General features: G+C 44.0%; 1 protein-coding gene across 1 annotated transcript in view; it reads left to right on the top strand.

The window, feature by feature from the left end:
• DNAH17 (dynein axonemal heavy chain 17) overlaps positions 1-24,024 on the top strand; it is a 117,688-nt gene that overhangs the window by 60,298 nt on the left and 33,366 nt on the right. Inside the window, exons 47-57 of the mRNA XM_084837750.1 lie at positions 679-844; positions 3,007-3,109; positions 3,343-3,490; positions 4,427-4,518; positions 7,625-7,786; positions 8,254-8,418; positions 9,813-10,004; positions 11,460-11,726; positions 13,923-14,084; positions 18,774-19,007; positions 23,432-23,596. Coding sequence (XP_084693876.1) covers positions 679-844; positions 3,007-3,109; positions 3,343-3,490; positions 4,427-4,518; positions 7,625-7,786; positions 8,254-8,418; positions 9,813-10,004; positions 11,460-11,726; positions 13,923-14,084; positions 18,774-19,007; positions 23,432-23,596 — 1,856 coding nt within the window. The remainder of the gene's footprint in view (positions 1-678; positions 845-3,006; positions 3,110-3,342; positions 3,491-4,426; positions 4,519-7,624; positions 7,787-8,253; positions 8,419-9,812; positions 10,005-11,459; positions 11,727-13,922; positions 14,085-18,773; positions 19,008-23,431; positions 23,597-24,024) is intronic.

Raw genomic sequence — 24,024 nt, forward strand, 5'->3', positions numbered from 1 at the left:
AAAATGAACTGAACTGAAATTCTCAGTCATCTGTACCTGCCAAATTAAAAATGTACAGCTATTCCCAGCATGGAGAGAACCATGACGTGCCTGTCTGCCATGTAGCTGTTAAAGATGAGCCTGTCAGAAGAAAGAGGTGGCAGTCTTAATGAAGCACTAACATGGCTGAATACACAGGGATTCAAACCCAGACTTTTAAGAGCAAAGAACTCACAGCCCTGGGCCTGGATGGACAAATCTGTCAGTTTTGGTTTCTCCCACATTTGGATTTTTTTTTTAATCTCAAGGGGCTTTTTGTCCTTATCAAAACCAAATTGAAATGAAATTCCCATCCATCCCTACACCCAACACACCATGTGTACATTCACCCTGGACATGTTGTATGAAAAGGTCTTTTAGTTGGTCTGGCTGTGGTGAAAGTGACAGTGGGTTTCTCCACACAGCACTTTCAGGCTAGTCAGTTTCGGCTCTCATGGAGTCCCATGTGGCTAACACCTGAGCAGGACTATTCCCTGCTGAAGTAAGCCTGCCTCTCCCATGGTGACTAAATATATCGTGCTATTTCTTTTAAACCGGTACATGCTGGGCCATAATCCATAACGAAAAGAGGTTCAGAATGTTTTACCTGATCCCTTAGATAAGGGTCAGTGACACCTGTTTATTCTTCTGCTTGTACAGCTATTCTTGAGAAGCCTCTGGAGAAGAAATCAGGAAGGAACTTTGGTCCTCCTGGTACCAAGAAGCTCATTTACTTCATAGATGATATGAACATGCCAGAAGTCGACAAATACGGCACTGTGGCTCCTCATACCTTGATCCGGCAGCACATGGACCATGGGCACTGGTAAGAATGCAGCTTGTCTGTTGTGACCACTGGTTAACATGCATATTTGAAGGGCACAGCTGAACACTGTGGATATTAGATGGGCCCATAGAGAACCTCATGAACCATGTGCGTGCATGACTCTTCCATGCTTTCTACTAGAAAACTTTTGTTCAGATAGGGATCCTGAAATTCTCAGGACAATACAGAAGACTACGGGCTCCTTCACACTGTGCTTTTGCCCTGCGATTGAGGTTGCTCCTTCACGGAAGTTTGCAGGCTCTTTACATGATGCCGTGACCCTGCTGTGACCCTCCAGGGCGTCTCCCACACAAAATGCCCTTTGTTCCAATTTTAAATAGATCACAGATAATGGGCATCTCTACACCAGCCTAAAATCCTGCATTTAAAATGGGGCTTTCTGCTTCTGTTTTAAATGCAGGATCACAATGACTCCCTTTTTCACCAGCTTCCTTTTCCCCCACCCTCTTCCCCCTCCTTCTCCCCGTATCTGAGTCTTCCATTATCTTTCATTGATCTCACTCCTCCTCTTGCCGCTTTTACTCTTTTCACAGAGGAAACTCAAGCAGAACACAACGGGGTAATTTGATAGCTCGTTATCTGCGATCTATTTAAAAACGGAACAAAGGGCATTTAGTGCAGGAGACACCTTGAAAGATCACGGAGTCAGGTAAACAGCCAGCAAACTTCCATGAAGGAGCACTCTCAATCGCAGGATAAAAGCTCCGTGTGAAGAAGCCCAATGAGCTCTCAAATTACCCCACTTGTGTTCCACTTCAGTTTCCTCCATGAAAAGAGTTAAAGCAGCAAGAAGAGGAGCAAGATCAGTGAAAGATAATGGAAGGCTCAGATACGGGGAGAAGGAGGGGGAGGGGGAGGGTGAAAAGGAAGCTGGTGAAAAAGGGAGTCATTGTGATCCTGCATTTAAAACCCCATTTTAAATGCAGGATTTCAGGCTGGTGTAGAGATGCCCAATGTTATATACAAAATAGAATAGCATACATACATACCGGTGTGACAGCAATAAAGAGAAATATGGTGCCCAAACCTCTCCCCACAACCATCCATTCTGACTGCAGAGACAGCATGGTTTTGAAGTCTTTCCCTGTTTTGAACTAACTCCGCACCTTCAAGTATCTTTCTGTACAGTATATTAAAAAATACTGCTCATGCACTCTATAGGCTAGACTTCTGTGATGGGTGCCTGGCTTCACTGTGGGAGTACAGCCATGCTATTAGATGTCCAGATGTCCATCTCCATGTTCTTCTACAAAATGAGCAAATCCAGAGAAGATTGTCCAAGACCTATTTTTGCAAAATAATATCAAATTCTAGCTCCTTAGGTGTTCTGCAGAACCAAGTGCCAAAGAGAAAAGAGCGCAGGGTTTCTGTGCAATCACAAAGTACAAGTTGGTATATGATTAGCTCCATTATATCACAAGCCGAAATCCCCATTTTACCTAAGGGAGAATTGAAGTTTCATGTTTAAACTAACAAAGTGAACCCATTCTATGGTATGTGTGGTGTGGTTGGTGTGTGTGTGTGCGCACACACACCAAACTTGATGAATTGCGCTGAGAATTTCACATTGCCAATTATGAGGGTGTCATATCTTGTGGAATGAGAATTACAGCGATGTAACCTCCTTGACTCAGTCCCCAGGCTTTTGTTGTTGGATATTACAGATGGGAGAAACTATGACAAAAGATGTAAAGATTGTAAAATCTTGTAATATATTAACAATTCAGCATAATCAAGAGGAAAAACTGGGTGTTCCATGTTTTTCTATGAATGCTTGTTCTCTTTCTATGAGACTTGTGGAAATGGCCACTGTTGAGAGAGCTGCCAGTTCCATTACGTTAGCTAAAGTGGGCTGGCTACAGTGGGACATGGATATGAAATAGACCTTAAATCTTATCATACTTTCCTTGGGGTAATTCCCCAAGCTACATTTTCACAAAGCCATTGGACTCATATCACATAAAATCTTGTTTGTGTTCTCTTAATAAGGGGAGTTTCATGAAAGGCATTTCTCATTCTATGCCCTCTTTTTAAACGCATATGGAAGATAGGAATTCCTAAATGTAAGTGAATACTGGGAGATTGTAGAAACTATCATTCTCTGTTGAAATAATTCCCCCCTTCTTGTTTCTTTCTGTTAGGTATGACAGAAACAAGCTGACACTAAAGGATATTCACAACTGCCAATATGTTGCCTGTATGAACCCAACTTCTGGATCCTTCACTATTGATTCCAGGCTTCAGGTACACATCAGAGATACGTTATGGTGGGTTTCAGTCAAAGGCATCACCCTGCCTCTCCCTGCAATGCTTGGTTGTTGGTTGTTTTGTTTTGGACTCCTCTTCCCAACTTGAAGCAAGAAGATTTGAACATGTCTGGATTGATTGGCTTTGTTTAGAGATTTGAAACATATCCTTATGTTAAAGAGATGGTTCTGCCACCACAAAATGATCGTTGTAAATGGCTTTTGTTGTAGCGACACTTCTGTGTGTTTGCTGTGAGTTTCCCAGGACAAGATGCCCTTATGACCATCTACAGCACTATCCTAGGACAGCACTTGGCCCTCCGGAATGTCCCAATGGTGATCCAGAAGATTCATTCACACCTTGTTTCTGCAGCTCTAGGTAAGCACTACAAAAAGCAGCAATGCACCATGGCAGGCTTTTCTGTTCCTTTTTCACCTCTCTGTATCATACCAATATTTGTAATCTGAAAAATGCTGACACAGTGTCCAGATTCAGGGATCTTTCCCACAAGGAATGGGAGTGGGGGGGAGATTAGATTTTCCCAGCACATTCAGCCTGTATTTTATTTTTGCTTAGAAATGCAGTTCTTTCCTCAGCTAACTGAGCCATTGTGATTTGGAATTCTGTCTTGAATATAACAAGGTGATTGTCACAGTCACCTCATGTCCATGTCTTTGTTCATCCACTTTTTATGGAGCATCCGGAAAGCTCCCTTGTTGGATTGTTGCAGTCCAGTGTTTTATGTTTTGTCTTCCTGTGGTGATTTTGTGATTTGTGGTGATTTTTTTGAAATATTATTTTGAAAAATTGATCATTACAGCCCACCCCCCGTCCCCTACTGCTGCAAGGGCAGAAACTGGGATAGTTAAGTGAAGTTATTTTTACAAAAGCTTATATCACTGATATTACACTTCTGTTAGGAGTATGAGAATGTATAAGTTAGGCAAAGTTGTCCCTCTGTAGTTGATAAGGAATTCTTCTGAGGGCTGGAGCTGGCAAGAAAACTTTCAGGGGTGAGGAGGGCTGGTGGAGATGTGTGATGGGGAGCCAGGGATTCTTCTCCAAATGGAATTTTTATCCAAGCCAGGGAAAGATCTGGGGGCTTTAAAAGCTTAGCCTCCAAGTGTATTATCTGAGCTTTGAGAAATCTGTCTCTAAATGGAAAATAGAGGGTAGCTTTGATTATAAGTACCTCTTAAATGTATTTGTGACTTATTGCTACTTGCTTCTTCAGATGTAAATACCCCATTTCCCCTCAAACAACCCTAATGCCTTCCTTTTAATATATATTGATGCTGTGTTCCTCCGCAACAGCCTTGCATCAGAAAATTACCGCAACCTTTCTTCCTACGGCCATAAAATTTCACTACGTTTTCAATCTCCGGGACCTCTCTAACATTTTCCAGGTACAATATCATTTATCTGTACTTATTTTAGCTTTACTTCTGTGTGAATCTCTCCTTCCTTATTCTTCTGAATGAGAACAGTCTTGGCAAAACACAGGCCCACTGCTGACCAGACTCTCCCTTGAGGCCATTTTACAGTCTATGTCCTTAGAGCACAGCCAGCTTAGGAAACTGAAGCCAGAATAAATCACTCTCTGCAACCAAACCCATACAGCTTCCTTTCAGAAGGGGACGATAATGGAGTTTGGCTTGAGGACTGACAGCTGGTATTATCCAAGCTGATTTCAAACTGAAGTTGGAGCTATGGGGTGGAGGTGGGGAAAGGATGGAACTGTTCCTACGCATGGATTATTATTGTATGTTTGAGGCCTACGTGCTGCCTCATCTTCATCCTATTGTAGGGTCATGTTAGTATTAGTAGGCCCCCACTTGCTTAGAGAATTTGAAGAAAAGGCCTAGAGCTGTAGAGTTATTGCCTCCTAATCCTCTTCCTCTCTATGGTATTACCTCTTGCTAGTACATCACATTCTATTACCTCAGTAGTCACCTCCACAGAGCTTCTGATTAACCATGTTTATGCTGAGATGTCTGTTCCCTGCCTGTCCACCCCCCTCTTGTATCGTCTCCAGTTTCAAAAACAGCTCCTGCATTATAGGGTCCAGTGTCCTCCTCCCATGATTCAGCATGACTGTCTGTCCTATTATCACTTATGAATTTATACAGCATGACATCATGTCCTGAGGCATTCTGTTCCTACAGAAGGAAATGCAGTCTGTTAACACCCATGTATCTGCTATATGCACAAAGGCCCTGAGAACAACTGGCTTTCCCAGGAACACAAAACTACCACCATGTTGTTGTTCCTCCTTTGTAGATTTTTCTTTGTTTCCTTTCTCTTGTTGCCCATTGTTAAAACCCAAGTTTATGACAGAAAACTGAAATGTTCCTTGTCCCATCGCACTTTCCATTTAGAATGGTGGGTTGGGACACTTCATTATGTTGCTGGAGCATTGCAGGGAATGGCCAAGTTGCCAGCATATCAGCATTAGGGATCATGCAGCACAAAGGTCTAGGGCAGGGATGGGCCACATGCAGCTTCTCAAGATGGTTTTTGTGGTTCCCCCTCCTTGTTTACAAGAAAAATCACACTTCTGGAAGTCTCCCGGAAGCCCAATTCTGCTTGTAAACAAGATTCCTTGCACAACTTGTTTCCTGCAAAAACAGCACTTTTTTGCTGGCATGCCACAGAAATTCAGCAGCACGGTGACAAATTCAGTGGGGGTGGGGTGCAGTTCCAGGGTAAGCAATGCAGCCCCCAACCCCTGGAAGTTGCTCACCCCTGCTCTAAGGGAAAGGTGTGATATACTGTTTCTTTAACTCTTACCCTGCTGTGCAGTTTTACTTCTTGTTTGACTCAGAGTTCAGTAAAATGAAGCTTACCACTGTTGGGCCCCTGTGAGTTACTTTATAGCTATGTACATAACATGTTGACTCCTCATTCAGATTCTGGAGGTGACAACAAAGGGTGCTTCCAGACAGAGGGGGTCTAGCACTAACAATCAGAAGGTGTTGTGCAGCCATTCCATCTTTTTTTTTTCTTCTTAACAGATTTTCCACGTTAAGAAAAAAGAAGGAAGAAGTGTTGGAAAAACATGGGAGGGTTATGAGTGGAAGACTATGGTGTCTGGATGCCCCATAAAATTTCGCGAATAAGGCAGAATGATGGCTCAATAAGAGCCTTGTCTGGAAATGCTCAAAGACAGAATTATATTGGTGGGGGCCCCTTGATAAAACATTAGCAAACTACTGGTCTAGAATGTAGATTGTGGCATTTCTCCCTTCCTCTTGAGCAGACAGCAAAGAGTAAAAAGGAACTGTGTGGGCTGCACTAAAATTCTGATATGCTTGACAAGCATACAGCATGGAAGCATATCACATAATCAGCCCCAGTCATATGGGACTGTTACAGATTCCGGTACAGGAGCATTTTTCAGTGGCGCTCACATTTCAGGGGTTGTAACATCTGAACTGGCCTCCAAGGCCCAGAAAATACATATAGGGATCTTTTCTGGATAACGCTTGGAAACTGACACAGAGCAGATTGTTAAGTGCCAGCCATTCATTCATTTGTTCATTCAGCTTGTGAATCGGCTTATAGCCAAAACTTTCAGGCTGACATACATAATACAAAAGATGATAAAATCAATAAAACCCAGTTACATACAATAAAAATTAAGAGCAGCCACACATGCCGTTTAAAATAGTAAAAATTAAAATATCAAACACAACAAATACTAAAAAAGATTGAAAAATATTAACGGAAATTAAAAACAGCTCTGAGATACAACTTTACGATACAATTTTAAGTTACGATTCATCCATGTCCATCCCACGTACCGGGGTGGAGAGAGGTTCCACCTCTCTATGCGTGCACATATATACATACACACACATGCATACTCAAGTACACATAGGCTATTCTTCCTTCCTCTCCCATTTTCCCCTTCAGATCTCTCCCTCCACAGCTCACAAGGATAGCCTCATCAACCTTAGGACAGCCATTTTAGCTAGCTCAGAAATTAGTGGTCTAACTGTGATTACTAAACAAGCACACTTCCAAATTCCTTTTCTCCAAGACTGGCAAAATAGATTGGTTGAGGCCTCAGCCAGGAGAGCTGTCAGCAGTAGCAGTGACAATGTTAGATTCCATCTTGCCTCAGTTGGCAGGCCTTCAATCCCCAGATGTGTCCTTTATCCCAGCCTAGCTTATACAGAGCTTTGTTGACCTTTAAGTAATCAGGAAGGTAGAATGCACACACACACGCACACCAATGCCTCTGTTGGTTCATCTGGGACTGTAGGGTTTGCTTGTGTAAGCAGTTGAGAAACTGTTGACATGAACCATCATGTGCAAAGAAACGCTTGTGGATATCCTAGCATTGGCCCTGGAAAGAAGAGGGCATAGCAGGCAGTGCAGATACGCAAGATGGGCCCAGGCACCTTAGAGCGTTCTGTGCAGTGGATGGGCTCCCTTTTTTGATGCCGTCAGAAAGCACAGCTGCTCACAGGGCCAAGCAGCCAGAGCTGAAAATCCTGTCTTTGGCAGGGACTGCTGTTCTCCACACATGAGTGCCTCAAGGTGCCGTCAGACCTGGTCCGACTATGGCTGCATGAAGCTGAGAGGGTTTATTGTGACAAACTTGTGGAAGATAAAGATCAAGAGAGTTTTGGTCGGGTCATGATGGCTACTTGCAAGAAATACTTTGAGGTGAGGTTATCTGTCTTCTTCAGGTGATACTCTAGGTCCAAGGGTGAATTTGGATGCAGCTGGGATGTCTGTGGACTCTTTCTATCTTAGTAATAGACATATGGCTGATTAGCCATGCTTCTACTACAAACTTATTTTGAAACCTCATGCTTGTTCACAGAGGCTTCCTTAAAGTCGAAACCAGAGACATTTGTAAGGTTTTATGGCTGGGTAAATCAAAGACTCCAGCTCCCACCTGCAAATTTCCTGCCCTCCTCACTCCAAGTTCTCTTGTTCCTAAATGTCCCTCCAAAATAACAGCTGTATCACAATTTCTACTTTGAATAAGATGCCAACAGCCCAGCTGCAGCAGAGACTCACTTGCCCACTCTGCAGCTCCCATACATGCCTAATCCAAAGACCTGCCCTTATTCAAATGAATGGGAGGTAAAAAGCAGCTCACAGGACTATGTTTGTGCTTTCTGCAGGATCTGGGTGACAATGTTGTCTTTGCGAAGCCCAATATTTTTTGCCACTTTGCTCAGGGCATTGGAGACCCAAAGTATCTGCCTGTTTCCAACACTCCGTCTCTGAACAAGCTACTTGTGGAAGCCCTGGACAGCTACAATGAGGTCAATGCAGTGATGAACTTGGTGAGTAAAACTGGAGTTGCTGAAACTGAAGATGCTGCTGACCCTATAGGGCAAGAGTGGGCAACACACGAGCCACGTGTGACCTCTGCCCCGAAGCACCCTGAATTTTATACACACACACAGCACTCTGTAGCGGCTACAGAGCACTAGAAGTGTCAAATTGAGCTTGATAGCAAGCTACATTTAGTTTTTAGCACTACTGGATGCCATGCATTGGTTTGTCACTGAATTTCTTCAGCAAACGAGTGGTTTTTAAAATATATATTATTTCCCCCTCCCAGTGCAGACAGTGGTGGGAGGACTGGGGGGGGGGGGCAAAATGGCCCCCAGACCTCCTGCAATTGAACCTTTGCTGTAGGGGTTCTCCTGTCTCTTGCACACATAAGTGTGATCTAAGTTCTGACTACCTCTTATGCATATGCTTGAGCTGCACCAATGACTTCCTGTTTCAGTTCTTAATGTTTTGCTCCCTACTTTGGCTCTTGTCCCCCCCGTCCCCCCCGCAGTGTGCATTTATCTCATGATAGTGAATTTTGGAGCACGCTTAAATGAATTAAATAGTGCAAGTATGTGCATAGAATAGTTGTGAATCTCTACTGACATTACTAACTTTTGGGGTTGTACAATGTTTTAATAACTGTAGTAGGAAGAGAATCTTGAGTTCCTGGGAAACTGCAAAGTGTCCAGAGTTGAACAAAGTTGGGGATGGGGGAAGAATGGAAATGAAGCATCCAGATGGACTTGGTAAATAGATGTGCACATAATTAGCCAAGTCACCGAGGAATAGTCACCCAATGTTGCTCTCTGAAATTAACCCCACAGTTAGGACTGGAATCACTGTAACTCAGTGCCTCCAATGCCTAGCCCATGGAGCCAGTCCAGGAAGATACCATGGTCAATGGTATCAGAAGTTGACGAGAGATCAAGCACAATTAACAGGGTCACAATCCCCCTTTCCCATATTTTTGTAGACACTTTTCCTAGTATACGCATTTTTGCAAGCTATTTTGTGCACATTTCCCCCTAATATTCACAGTTTTGTGCACACTTTTCTCTATTAGACCCATTTTTCTGTGCATTTTTAATTTCCAAAATGCACTGAAAATTGGGAAAAGTGCACTTATCACCATATAACTGTTTTCCAGGTCATGTATAGGTTCAGGGCATGCAAATCTGGTAAGTTCACATTAAAATGTGAACTGAATGAATTTCTCATCCATCCTTAAAGTAGACTGCACAAACTCATGTTTGCTGGTAAAGTTCTGAGTGTACTCAACTTGACTGGTATATAGCATAACTTTTGACTTATTTATACTGTATTTGTTGCAGTTTGCTATTGTACATTTATATTCTTGTGATTTGTGCTACTAATAACCCTTCCTTGCCTACTGCAGGTGCTGTTTGAGGATGCTGTCTCTCATGTCTGCAGGATCAATCGCATCTTAGAGTCTCCCAGAGGGAACGCTTTGTTAGTGGGTGTAGGAGGCAGTGGCAAACAGAGTTTGTCACGACTGGCAGCCTATATCAGCTCCTTGGATGTGTTTCAGATCACACTGAAGAAAGGCTATGGAATTCCAGATCTCAAGGTGAGAAGAAAAGCAATTTTCTGTAGGCATGGCTCAGCAAATTACTGAAACACAGTAGAAAAAGACCAATAACTGACACTAAATACCTGATACACAGCCATCTTGCTTGTTAAGCATTGCAACCAAACATAACCTTTCAAGAACATTGTTATCTGTGTATGATAGCACCATGTGCTCTGGGCATGTTCCCAGAAAGAGTAATTTGGGGAACTTTCAACCTAAGATAGACAAGAAGTCTGGGGAGACGAATAAAATATAAAAGGGGTGTTCCGTTCCATGTGATTTCAAGCTGTTGAGAAAGGCATAGACATTACCGAGTGAGATTCTGTCAGTGAACAAATATTTCAGCAAATGTTTGTGTGGGGCATTTAGTCCAATGAAAACTGTGAGAATAGATTTCAGACTTTCAATTATTTGCTTCTTGAAGATACAAATTCAGAGCTGTTCATAACCCTGTCAGTACATAGCAGCCATATTGTTGTTTTTTAAAAAGTGGTAGTGTGTACAGTGATGGTGTGTGCAGAACTCCAAACAGTTTAGATTTTGTATGTTATGATGAATGCCGAAAGGCTATTGTTGTTGCAGTTTTAACTTTATTGCATTCTGAATAACATCATTTACATAATTGCCTCAGTACGTGGTATGTTATGGCAGGAAGTCAGCACAGAGATTTCCTCAGTACTACAGCTGCGACACATGGAGAGAGTTGTGGGAATAGGCCTTTGGTGTTGCGGTCTGGTGAATTCCAGTCTTAGAACAGTCCACTTTACCTTTTCATCTCTGTAGAGCTGAATCAGGCCCTAAGTTACAGACATTTTTTTATCACACAAAGTAAGGAGCATTTCTTTAGGAAAACTGGTTATTTTGACAGGAAGATGTATTGGACTGCAAAACTCCATGATGGGAGTTGTAATCCAACACATCTGGAAGGAACCAGGTTGGGAAAGGTGGCTTTATAGGTTCTGCAATCATGGCAGCTGTTATGTTTCCCCAAATTTCTTTTTGTTCTCTAACACCGAGAAGGATGTTCTGAGCCTGAGCAACAGACAGAGGGAGCCCTCTAGAGAAGCTCTTGTCATTTGTGCCAGTCTGTTTGGGAAGTGCAAGAGTGGCACCTACTGATCACCAGGGAATACACCGGTTAGTGTTTCTTCCATGCAGTTACATTGACAGAGGCAACTTTTGGGAAGCAAGCTCTGGATCAAAGATTGAAATGCTCATATTTACATCTGTTCTCTTTCTCTAGTTTAAAGATATGGCTACAACATGGAAAATGGAATATAGTCCTGAACGTTAGCCTTTTAACCCATAACATAACCCAACTTTCACATAGGGAGATTGCTTCTGTCCCATATCAGATTCAGTGACTTCTTAAAAGAATCGCCCAACCCCAGAAATGGTCCAAAGGGACCTCTTTTATGGGACAAACTGATAAGTGTCTGTTCTGTGGTTCAGGCTGACCTGGCTTCCCAGTACATCAAATCTGCAGTGAAGAACACCCCCGCCGTGTTTCTCATGACAGACTCACAGGTTGCTGAAGAGCAATTCTTGGTACTGATCAATGACCTCTTGGCATCTGGCGAGATCCCAGGGCTGTTCCAGGATGATGAGGTGGAGAATATTATTGGCTCCATGCGGCCTCAGGTGAAATCCCTTGGCATGCAAGATACTAGGGAAAACTGCTGGAAGTTCTTCATTGAGAAAGTCCGAAGGCAACTGAAGGTAAGGTATCCTTTTCCTCCCCAGCTGCATGCTTGGTGGGGGGAAGTGGGCTGTTTATCCCAAATATTTCATAGCTCGTACACAGAACATATTACCTTCTGGCTCTGAGTGCTGTGACTATGGGGCTGGCTGTGCCATGTAGTGAGGTGAAACAATTTGCTTCAGATGGCGCAGTGGGGGGTGGTAGGGGAGGAAGAATAAATGAAGGCAGGGATTGATGTCTGAATGTGCCGCATTGGTCCTAACATGCACAGAGGGGGAGGAGCATGGCATTTGGGCTCTGCTTCAGGCAGCAAAATGCCTTGACTGGCACTGCGTGACTGTATTGGACTGTGGCAAAAGACTCAAGAGGAGGGATGTTGGACAAATTCATCTGAGGAGTGAAGTTTACTGAGCTTTCAGCAGCTCGGCTGCCTAGACTCCAGCTCACTTACCCATAAGCAGGCCCATCTGTATCAAGTCAGACCAGCTTGCGGATTTTTGGAGGGAGGTGTTCTTAAATCGCCATTTAATCAAATTGCAGCCACAATTTGCATAGTTTACTCAAATTGTGGCCGTAATTTGCGCAATTGTGGCTCTAATATGCTTAATTTGTGCAAATTGCACCTGTGCTTTGCATAAATTGGAGGTGCTATTTGTGCAAGTTTCAGCATGTCACAGCAGCGGTTGTGCAAATTAAGCAAATTACGGCTGGAATTTGTGTAAATTATGCAAATTACAGCCGCAGTATGCATAAATGACAATTTAAGTGGGGGGGGGACCACGAGAATGTTCCCAGATTTCGGGAAAACGCTTGCGGCTCAGCTTGGAAATACAAGCTGAGCCAGGGGTTCCGGGGAAATCTAGCAAGCCCCCAAAGGGCCATATTTCCCCACGATGGCTATCCCTATTCCTCACTCATGGTTGTTTCATGGGTGCTTCAGACAATGGCATCACTGTTTTTAAAAGCAATTTCACAGTGGGGGTTGGAGTGGGGATAATCCAGTATTATTTGTGAAAGAAAACAAAACAGTAGTCCCCACTAGTGTAGCTGTGTTATATTATTGTAATTGCGTTATAGAGGCTATATAGAGTAAAGTATGGAAAGACAGAAAAGAAAAATAATCCATGTAGAGCTCTGATCTTAATTCTGCAACTAAACCAGAAATAGAAACAGCAGATTAAACAGCCTCATCTAGAAAAGCTCTAAATCAGAAGCTGAAGTTGAACCAGATTTCAGGATGCAATTTTGAGATACAGTGAGCTAAATGGAGCCTCCAATAATATTTGGAGGAGGAGAAAAAAACGTATCACTGGCAATAACAGATGCCAGTAATAATGAAAGATTCTTAAAGTCATTCCATCAGCCATTAGCAAAATAAACATTCCCTATGGTAAGCCACACATTCCTGGTATCCTTCCAGATCTTATCTGTCTTGTGCTAACTTAATCAGACAGTTATGGAATTTGTAGAAGATTATACCATAATTGGAGGATATCCTATGGAGGCATGATAACATGCTTTTCTTGTTGACTATGGGTCCCAAAATGACTGATAAGAAATGGCAAGGATTTATTGCTGTCTGCAGGCTGTCAAAACCTGGATGCAGAAAAACCTTCCCACTACGCACTTATTTATGCCCCATGTCCTGGGCCTTGTCATGAAATAAATGCCCAAGCATTTCCCATCAAAAGAACAACTTAGGAAAGTGTCTGAAGTGCATCAGTGTGCATACTGCTATGGTAAACATCCACACAGTGAAGTCTTCAGTGGAAACGTCTAGCTTGTGCTCAAAGCTTTGGGCCCAGGCAGGCTGCTGTTGAAACAACCGCAAGGGCACCCTCCGCCAGGCTTGCTACAAGTCCCGCAATGCTGATGGATGCATTGCTGGGCCACCATGATTATGATTTACTACCCTTATACCCTGCTCTATCTCAGAATAGTTTAACCCATGCTCTGGATTAGCAAGGCCCAGATTCTTAAGGTTTAGACAGTCACCTTTTCTTTTTCAGTCTTTTCAGTCTTAGGCCAATCCCTTTCAGCTTTCAGTCTTAAACCAATTGGCAAATCAATACCTCTAAGAAGCCAAGACACTCGAAAAATAAAAATTGATCGCAATTTACCCTGATGCTCTTCTGGCTTTTCAGTAGAAGTCCAAGTAATTTGGTATTGACAGTCCTGCATGCAGAGTGATTTTTTTTTCTCCCTGGCTCCAGGTGATCCTTTGCTTCTCTCCTGTGGGATCTACCCTGCGTGTACGGGCAAGAAAGTTTCCTGCTGTAGTGAACTGCACAGCTATTGACTGGTTCCATGAATGGCCTGAAGACGCGCTGGTGTCTGTCAGTGCAAGGTTCCTCGAGGAGACGGAGGGAATAGAGGTGGGCCTAGACTTATACAGAATCATTTATAGCAATGGCAGTGCAATGGGCCCCCCAGCATCCTGTGGAGCTAAACAGATTTAGAACCATCACTGCCAATATTCCATTACTGGTTTTCTGTTCTGCCAAGTTTCTGTTACTTTTTGATGTGCTTCAGGGTTGATGAGGTGGTGGTGGTGGTGATTATTATTATCCCACCTTTTTTTCCTCTTGCAAGGAACCCAAGGCTGCTTACATGGTCCTCCTCCACTCCATTTTATCCTCACAACAACCCTGTGAGGTAGATTAGGCTTAGAGTCAGTGATTGGCCCAAAGTCACCCAGTGAGCTTCATGGCCAAGTGGGGACTAGAACCCGATCTCCTGAGTCCCAGGCTCTCTTCACACCTGGCATGTTATTCCACTACAAACCGTTCCTTTTGATTCCTGATCCTTGATAGCAGCAGTGTCATCTAAAGCTCTCGCGAAAAACCAGGGATTAAAGAAGAATGATCCTGCTTAAAAACCAACGTGTGAAGAGAGCCCCAGTCCAACCCTCTAACTGCTGCACCACCCTGGCTGTCAATCTAGATCTCAGGATCTATCCCTTTAGACTCAAAGCTTCAGGATACAGGCTTTCCACAAAGGAATAAATCAACCAGGTGCCAGTCATTCATTAATCTGGGGTATCTCATGGCCACTACCCTATCTGTTGATTAATAGAAGGTTAGACAAAATATGCATGTTGAGTAAAGAGATAATTAGTCTGGCTCAGAGTCTGTGACCCAGTTCAGATGGCAGTCTAAACCAGGGGTGCATAACCTTTTTGGCCCCAAGGGCTGCATCAGGTTTCTGCTGGGGTGGCAGGGATCACACATGCGCACACATGCATGCGTGGATACACGCACAGACACCTTGTGCGCGCACACACACTCACCACTGCAGCAACAGCATCTGTTCCACATCACAGTGTCAAGGTGCGACACCCCCTCCCCTCAGCTATCCCAAACCCATTGCCAACAAAGGGGAGGAATGCTCTAGGAACAACCTGTATGGTTCCTGCTATAGAAGCCTCATTCCTAGAGACCCCAGAGGCAGGACCCTTCAAGAACTGCTTCCTAGGATGCTTTGGGAAAACCCTAGGAATGAGGCTTCTATGGCAGGAACCACAGAGCCAATTTCCATGTCAGTTCCACCCCCTTTTCCAGCAATGGTAGATGCTGTGGGCCACTAGGCAAGGGGTAGGGGCTGCCTGCAGTCTGCACTTTTTGCACCCCTGGGCTAAACCATGGTTTAGATTTTGGGAATGAACCATGATGAGCCTCAGGCTCCCATGGAACCCCTCTCCTCTTTCTCTGCACATGAGAGGAGGAGGAGGAGAGAGAAAGCTTCCACTCTCACTTTAGGGCAATATGAATGTGGTTCTAACCAAAATTGGTTAAAATAAAACAGGATCAAACCAGTGCAGAACAATGCAGTGAAAGTGGACATTTCCACTCTCCTCTTGCACATGAAGGGACAGCATGCCAGTCTGAGCCTCACCAGGGCTCATTCCCAGTCATCTGAAACATGGTTTGAATGATCGTCTGAACTGGGCCTGCATTTTCTTTTTGCTCCTTGAACCCAGGGAGCATCCAACTGTTCTCTTTGCTATCCCAAAATTACTATAGCCACCTGTGTAGCAGTATTTTAAGGCTAAGAAATCATACTTGAGGTCACCCAAAGCAAAACCATCAAGATTTAAAAAACAACATTGTACGTTTAAGAAAGCAGAAAATTAGGGACAGAGTTAGGCTTCAAAAACCCATGCAAGCAACTAAATAAATTCTAAAACTCTGGTTTTTTTCTGATTTTAAGTAGTCAGTTTCTGACCTGCAGTTTCAAGCATGCAGCATGGCTACATTTTGTCAGTTTCCCAGTCTACCAAGACCAACCAAAATTAAAAGAAGGGTGTTAAAACATCTTTGTTTTTAAGCCAGGAGCAGGGGTAGCAATTTCACTTAGAATCAGGTAACTTCTGGGCAAATAGGACAGATTCCCCTATATGCTTAATTTGATGGGAACAGCAATTAATTACCAGATAGAAAATTATGCAAAGCAAAATATAGAATATACATTTACTCTATGAATATCTGTTTTCAAAAATACAACTCATAAATTGCAGTATAATCCTAAGCATGTTTGTTCAAGAATAAATCCCACTGAGCTCAGAGAGGCTTATTCCCCAGTAAGTATGCTTAGGATCGCAACCCTTAATGATTAAGGATCAGTGATTCTTCTGCAAGCCCAAGAGGACAGGAAGCCTTGAAAGCAGGTGTGGTCAAGATGTCTAGCCTCAACAAGGGGGAAAGAATAGTGCTTGCTGAAATTTCCAGTCTTCCAGCATTTAAAATGTTTTGCAAAAGCCTTTCTGCTAGCTGTTCCAGGACTCTTGGTTATCATCAAGATGGCTGTTTGATACCTTAGCAAATATCAGTTTCCTAATATTACTGTCATTATATCTCTGTTTGCTATTGCAGTCCCTAGTGTTGACTTGCAAATACATGGAATGGCAAGGGACACTTTTAAAAGCCCAGCTTTATAGATCTTTGCCTGGAGCTTTCACTTCTTGGAAAGAACCTGCTGCCTGCCATGTTTGTTTTATTTTTGACATATACAGCAGATAAAAAGCAGTGGTGCAAGTCCAACACCGCTGAGTCCCATTTTGTTTGTTGAGATATGTTAACATCAGTGGCCCCTTGAGACTAGTTAATGCTAATATTCACTAGCGGAGGAGGCTTTATATCTTTCTTTCCTTCAGCACACATGCTTTCCCCTTCTAAGCACATTAAACTTTAATGGACTCTGTGTTATACAGCAATGCTCACATTGCATATTTAAAACAAAGGAAATCGGGGCATGCAAAACCTCAGATCCTTAGAGTAGCATTTGTTTAGCTACCACATACCAACATTTCCACAGTTGAATCGGGTGTTAAATTATGTACTCTTGAGGAAGCAGCAACTTGCATTCCCTGATTTTAACATTGAAGGTCCCAGTAACAGCAGCTGTGAAGTTAGTATGCTCTCTAGAAGTAGATAAAATGGGAACTGAAACAATATGGCTTCAATGTTCAAGTTTGGACAAAAGTGCTCTGTTTGCTTATTTTATTAAACCCAGTTCCCCGCTTACCGGGGAGCCGCCATTGTGAGCACGCACAGGTCCTGTGGCAGGAAAGGAAGGGAGCTGGCGAGAGCCTGGGCAGCAGCGGCCCTCAGCATGAGCGCTGAACCAATCAAAAGGCTGCTTGTCTCCACCGGTGAGAACAGCGGCAGGCAGTTCCCTCTCACAGTTTATAAAAGAGCGAGGACTCCTGTGTGTGCTGGTGCCTTTGTTGCTGCCGGCTTACCCACCCAGCCACACCTGGTAATAGTAGATCTTGCAATAGACAGAAGTCAGTCGCCAGTAACGGGGCTGGGAAGGAATTTTACCTGCCTTCTAAATGGCAAGGAATGGGGGGCAGGGTTTTCGCCTTCCTCATTGCAGGAGTAGTCCGTGTTTAAATAAGTTGAACTATTTGAGTGCTCTCTTGGTAGGATTGTATTGTTTATGTCACAGCTCTGTGGGGCATGATAAGCATTGGGCTGGATCAGTTTGGAAGGGAGAGCAGGACTGGGCTCCCCGCTTTCCTGCAGTTGGATCCCCTTATGGGATCTGGGTGGGTTAGGCACCAAGACCAGGCCAGCGTGGTGGCTGCAGGTGTGCCACATCCAGGGTGGAGAGAAAGGGTTCACATTAGCGGTCTGCGCCGTGGCGGGCCTCTGACCCTTCCGCACATCACCAATGGTCCTGGCAGGCGGGCCAGGAAGGAATATCAGGCAGCAGGCAGGCTGCCCGATGGGGGATCCATGCCCTATGTCTCCACCAATCCTGTTCAAATCTATAAAGTTGTGGCCAGTTTAATAACCCATTCAAGTTGGTGCCTGTTGTTCCTTTCATCCGCCGCATGGACACAATTAGACGCTGCGCCGCACAAATCTAAACTAATTCAAATGAGCCATCCGTAACTTGCCTTGGTGGATGTAATTTGTTCTTCCTCTGTGCTGAAGTGACCAAAATGGATCAAGTCAATTCAAATGATCAGATGATTTCAAAATGGCTGAAGAAACCATTAAGCAAAGTCGAGCAACTTACATGAGATGTTTCACTGCTATCTGTGTGGCATCCAGTTGCATCATTTAACCAAGCGCAGCTTTATCGAGTAGCAAATAACGGCTATGATCTAGGGCAGCCCTTCCCCAACCTTCCTGACCATTAGCCGTGCTGGCTGAGGCTGATGGGAGTTAGGGTCCAAATCCAACCTGAGGGCATCAATCAGGTTAGGGGATGCTGAACTAGGGGACTGCTCATACTTCCCATAGTTGCCTGTGTGGAAATGCGTGGTTCTTCCCTTTGTGCTTAGCATCACAGTCAATGAAACTGCAACAACTGAATAATAAAGTAATAAATTAATGACAATAATACTAGGTAAATGAGCAGATTCGAAATAGTAAAAAGGAGGAGGAGAAATACAGATAGAAACTGAGAACAAACATGCTTATAAAAATCATAAAACTAAATTCACAAACTAGTAAGGATCAATTGCAATTTAATTTTATTGACAATTCACTACATCTCTGATAATCACCCACTGTTTTATGAGACTACCTGATATTTTATGGTCCCTCTTGCAGCCTGGTGTTAAGACCTCCATCAGTCTGTTTATGTCATTTGTCCACAAAACCGTCAATGAAATGTCCAAGATCTACTTGACCACTGAGAGACGCTATAATTATACCACCCCAAAGACCTTCTTGGAACAGATCAAACTATACCAGAACCTGCTTGCTAAAAAAAGAAGAGAGCTTATTGCCAAAATTGAGAGGCTGGAGAATGGTTTAATGAAACTCCAGAGTACTGCCTCACAGGTACATAACTGAATGAGCACTTTTTTGTTGTACAGGAGTGACATTTCCAAGCTCACTGCTTGGGTCTGTTATTGGCTGCCCACAATTGCCATATAGTGGATGGTTATTTTGAATCAAATTTAAAGAGAGTTAGCTATCAAATGTATTGAATGCTATATTTTGGTCACTGAGGTTTTGTGAACAATGCAAATGTTCTGTATTTTGTACAGTGCCCTCTGTGAAGTTGCACTCAAGATTAGCTAAAGACATTTCCTCCCTCAAGAACTTAATTATTCACACATGACTAAAGGCTTTTCCAGATGAACAACCAATGCATCTTCCAACCACATTTAATCAATTGCCTAATAATCCCTGCAAATTGATAAACAACTCATACTAGATTTTGAGCTGAAAAACAACCAGAAGAGAAAAGGTTAAGCTGCCTGCCTGTGTCCATCTTTCGCCCCCATCTTTTATCCCACGAGTGGGACATGGACAGGACAGTTCTGTGCAGCCCCTTCCAGCAGTGGGGAATGCCACAGATCAATCTATTTGCAACACCAAACAATGCAATCTGTCATCATTTCTCCACCAGAGTGGGTCGGGGCAGGTCTTCCATGGGAGATGCCTTTGTTTTTGCTTGGGTTGGGACTCTGTTTTACATTTTTCCTCCCTTCCCACTAATGACTCGGGTTCTGGCAAAGATTGCAAAGGACAGTACAGCTTGCATCCTGATAGCCCTGTGGTGGCCTTGGTTTGCTTCTCTAATGCAAATGGCCCAAGGTCGATACTGGCGGCTACCGTTGGCTCCGTCTCTCCACCAGAGAGTGCAGTCAGATTCAACACCCCGATCTGTCCACTCTTCACGTGACAGCTTGGATGGAGAATCAGGTGATTGACAATCCTGTGATTCCCGATGGGGTGCAGAGAATACTCGATGCTGCAAGTAAACCATCTACGCAATGTTCCTATTCAAAGAAATGGGCTACTTTTGTGGCATTTGCTCCACAGCAGCCCTCTTCCACAGTTGGAAGCAGTCCTTCCATCCCAGACGATGCTCACTGCATCACGTCCTGCATTTCCTTGTTTCACTTCTTGAGAAAGGACTCAAACTTTCCTCTCTTAGGGTTTACTTATCAGCCATTTCAACATTTCACCCTCTAGCTGAGGGTTTTTCCATTTTTTCACATCCAACTGCAAAAAAATTCTTGAAGGGGATTAGGAATCGAGCACCTCCACTACACTTTACGGTAACGAGCTGGAGTCTATCGGCCGTGCTAAAAGCACTTTCTACGATACCATTCAAGCATCTCACTACTGTGGACTTGTGCTTACTTTTTTGGAAGGTGGCATTTCGGGTCGCCATATCATCTGCATGTCGTACTAGTGAGCTCTGTGTGTTCAGGGTTGACCAGCCATATCTTCAATTCCATCAAGATAAGGTGGTGCTTTGACCTGACCCAGTTTTTTCTTCCCAAGATTTTTTGGAGTTGCATTTAAATCAGGATGTTGTGTTGCCATCTTTCCTTGCCTCCCCGTCTACTCCTTTAGAATCGACCTGGCTTGCACACATTCAATGTGCGTTGTGCCTTGGCCTTTTACAAGGCAAGGACTGAACAATTCCGACTGTCGCCTCGTCTTTTTGTCTGTTATAGCAGTAAGCGGAAGGGTCGACCTCTGTCCGCGCAATGCCTTGCTTCCTGGATCGTCCAGACTGTCGAGCTTTCGTATGAATTGACTGGACTCAAGCTTTCTGCCCTGATTAGAGCTCATTATACTTGTGGTATAGCAACGTCTGTCGCGTTTGACAGAGGAGTTTCTGTTCCTGAGCTCTGTCGTGCAGCTACATTGTCGACACCATCCACCTTTGTCAAGCATTACAGATTAGACATTCGGGCAAGAGCCAACTGTGCCTTTGGTCGTGCTGTCCTTTCATCGATATGGTAGCAGGACATCGACCCACCTCCATTGTGAGTAAGCTTGTTAATTGCCCATATATTGTGATGCATGGAGAGACCACAAAGAAGCAAGACGGGTTGCCACCTGTAACTGTAGTTCTTCGAGTGGTCATCAGTGCATTCACACAACCCACCCACTGTCCCCACTTCGGTGTCATACTTGAGTTCAGTGTTGGGTACCAAAGTGTACACTTCTCTCGGTTACAAGGCCGCAATGTCAGTCTCAAGGAACTGAGGGAGGAGGTGGGAACCTGCTAGGAATATGTGCACTGGACGGTGGAGGAAGGGTTCCCGCCAAAATTTCCCCAGCTTTAGAAGTTTCTCGAATCGAGGCTCCGCGCAGGCGCAGAGCCCATATGTGTGAATGCACAGATGCACTCAAAGAACTACAGTTACAGATGGCAACCTGTCTTTCTGCTGCACCTCACAGGCGATTGTGGCAGATGATATTACCCCCATTCCACTTAAATCGTGGTTTTTTTCTGCCCGAAAAGGCATTTTTATGCAAAGTCATTTTGCTTTGGATTTTCCCCTCATGGAGGCTTCAGTGCGGTTTAGAAGCCTGTGTGGCCTTGATTGGCTTCGGTGTGGGCTGCGGGGAACAGCGCTGATAGGCGGAAGAGAAAGTTGCATCATGAAAAGTTGCACACGAGGAGAGGAGCTGGGTAAACATGTCTACTTGGAAGTAACTCATTGTCTTCAATTGCATTTTACCAAGTATGGGAGCAGAGATTGGGGTCAAGAGAATTCCTTTGCTTGTTGTTTTAAATCTTTGCTCATCTGGAGGTGCGCAGAAGTTCAATGAATTAAAAAATGATTGCCCCCAAGTGACCCTTACTCCTGCCAAGAAAAGATGGACATGAGGCGACGAGTGGGCTAAGCATGTCTACTTGGAAGTACCTCATTGCCTTCAATTGCACTTCTCTGAGCACAGGAGCAGAGAGAGGGTTGGGGAGCAAGCCCCCGCTCATGTGTTGCACCGCACCTACACAGTCAATGACGTTCCATTCTACTTGAAGGACTCTGCCCACCCAACCCCAACAAATGCAGTTTCAGGTGCCGTTTTCCCCATGAAAGTGGGGTTTTGACAATGTATACACCACCTTCCTGGCTCCGTGTGCCATGGAAGGAGCAAAATCCATTTCTTAAAAATCCACTTTTAATTGGAATTGCATTAGAAAGTGTCTCTGTGTAGATGGGGCCCTGGAGAAGGTGGCAAGTGGTAGACTAGGATTTGCCTCATGAGTAATCCTGCTCGTTCATTCTTCCCTTTTTTCTGTGGCCCTGGTTTCTCTTCATTCTTTTCTGAATACCTACTAGCACCATTTGGGATAATTAATTTCTTATTATACTATGATGTATCGGAGTGGTTAAGACGCTGAATTGCAGACCGGAAGGTCAGCAGGACAGCAGTTCGAGACCCGAGTGCTGCGTGACGGAGTGAGCTCCCGTCTTCAGTCCCAGCTTCTGCCAACCTAGCAGTTCGAAAGCAAGAAATTGCAAGTAGATAAATAGGTAGCGCTTCGGCAGGAAAGGTAACAGCGTTCCGTGCACCTGGGTGTTCAGTCATGCTGGCCACATGACCACGGAAGTGTCTTCGGACAACGCTGGCTCTTCGGCTTAGAAATGGAGATGAGCACCACACCCCAGAGTCGGACATGACTGGTTGGGGACACCTTTACCTTTACCTTTTATCGGAAGTTAGCTAGGGAGATCCTGAATTTTTGCCCTCAAAAAGTTTTGATGAGGGAGAGATTTTAGGGGGTGAACAAAAACGTTCACATAACCACCCCTCCCTTGATTTGCAGCTTTAGCACCATTTTTAAAGCAAGGACTTCTCTCTGAAATGATCCCAGGCAATCGAGGATGATATAGGCAACATGATGTCATGCTATCACACAGCCAGCCAGATTTGGCTTATGATTACATCACAACTCCAAATCAGTGAGAGCAGGAAGCATAGTTTTCACTCCAAATGGGCTTTCTGATGATGCCTCATAGCCAATCAGATGTGGCAATATAGTGATATCATGAAGCTAAATCAGAGTAAAGGCATCTTCACCCCATTTCTTGAGATGAAAGAAAAATCCTTGGGAAAACAACAAAACAAGGCAATGCATTTCATGGGGGGTGCAACAATGGGGGCATTGGGCCTGGACATGAAACACATTTATTTGTTTGTTTGTTTGTTTTATTACATTTATATCTCGCCATTTTTCCTCTTTAAGAAACCCAAGGCGGCATACATAATCCTCCTCCTCTCCATTTTATCCTCACAACAACAACCCTGTGAGGTAGGTTGGGCTGAGAGTCTCTGAATGGCCCAAGGTCACCCAGTGAGCTTCCGTGGCCGAGTGGGGACTAGAACTGGGATATCCCAGTTCCCAATCCAGCACTCTCGCCACTACACCATGCTGGCTCACGCTACACCACATCATGCATACTCCATGTTTCAGCTCAACCTTGCTTTCCTGCTGGACTTTGTAGGTTGATGATCTGAAAGCCAAACTTGCTGTTCAAGAGTTGGAGCTCAAGCATAAGAATGAAGATGCCGACAAACTGATCCAAGTGGTGGGGATTGAAACAGAGAAAGTTAGCAGGGAGAAAGCAATTGCTGACGAAGAGGAGTTGAAAGTGCAGGTCATTAATACGGTAGGTAAAAGTTTTTCCTGATGTTGAATTGACAGCCACATATATTGCAGGAGATGAGAAAAGGGCAAGGGATCAATTAGCCAAAGAACAAGGACATCTTTGCAAGAACCAGGGTCATTTCTGAGAAGCATTTTCCATCTGTAAGATGCCAAGGAACTGCATGGCAAGTTCTAATTCCTGGAAGCTTTTGCTTAACCACATAGGGATTATATTATCCAACTGTTAATTACTTACATGTGTCACACACTCAGTAGTTTTCAGTGGGGCCAGCCAAGTTTTCATAAAAGTCTAGGGTTGCAGTGGAATCCTTTATAAAATGTGGTAAGTACCGAGAAACAGGGGTGCTTCGTAACGAACGATGAAGACTGCCCCTCTTGACAAATTTGTCAGTGCAAAATCACATTAAAAATAGTGCAAATTTCCATAAT

This window comes from Heloderma suspectum, chromosome 2 (assembly GCF_057233095.1).
Source record: "Heloderma suspectum isolate Gila_16-S chromosome 2, 16-S_ref, whole genome shotgun sequence".
Classification (NCBI taxonomy): domain Eukaryota; kingdom Metazoa; phylum Chordata; class Lepidosauria; order Squamata; family Helodermatidae; genus Heloderma; species Heloderma suspectum.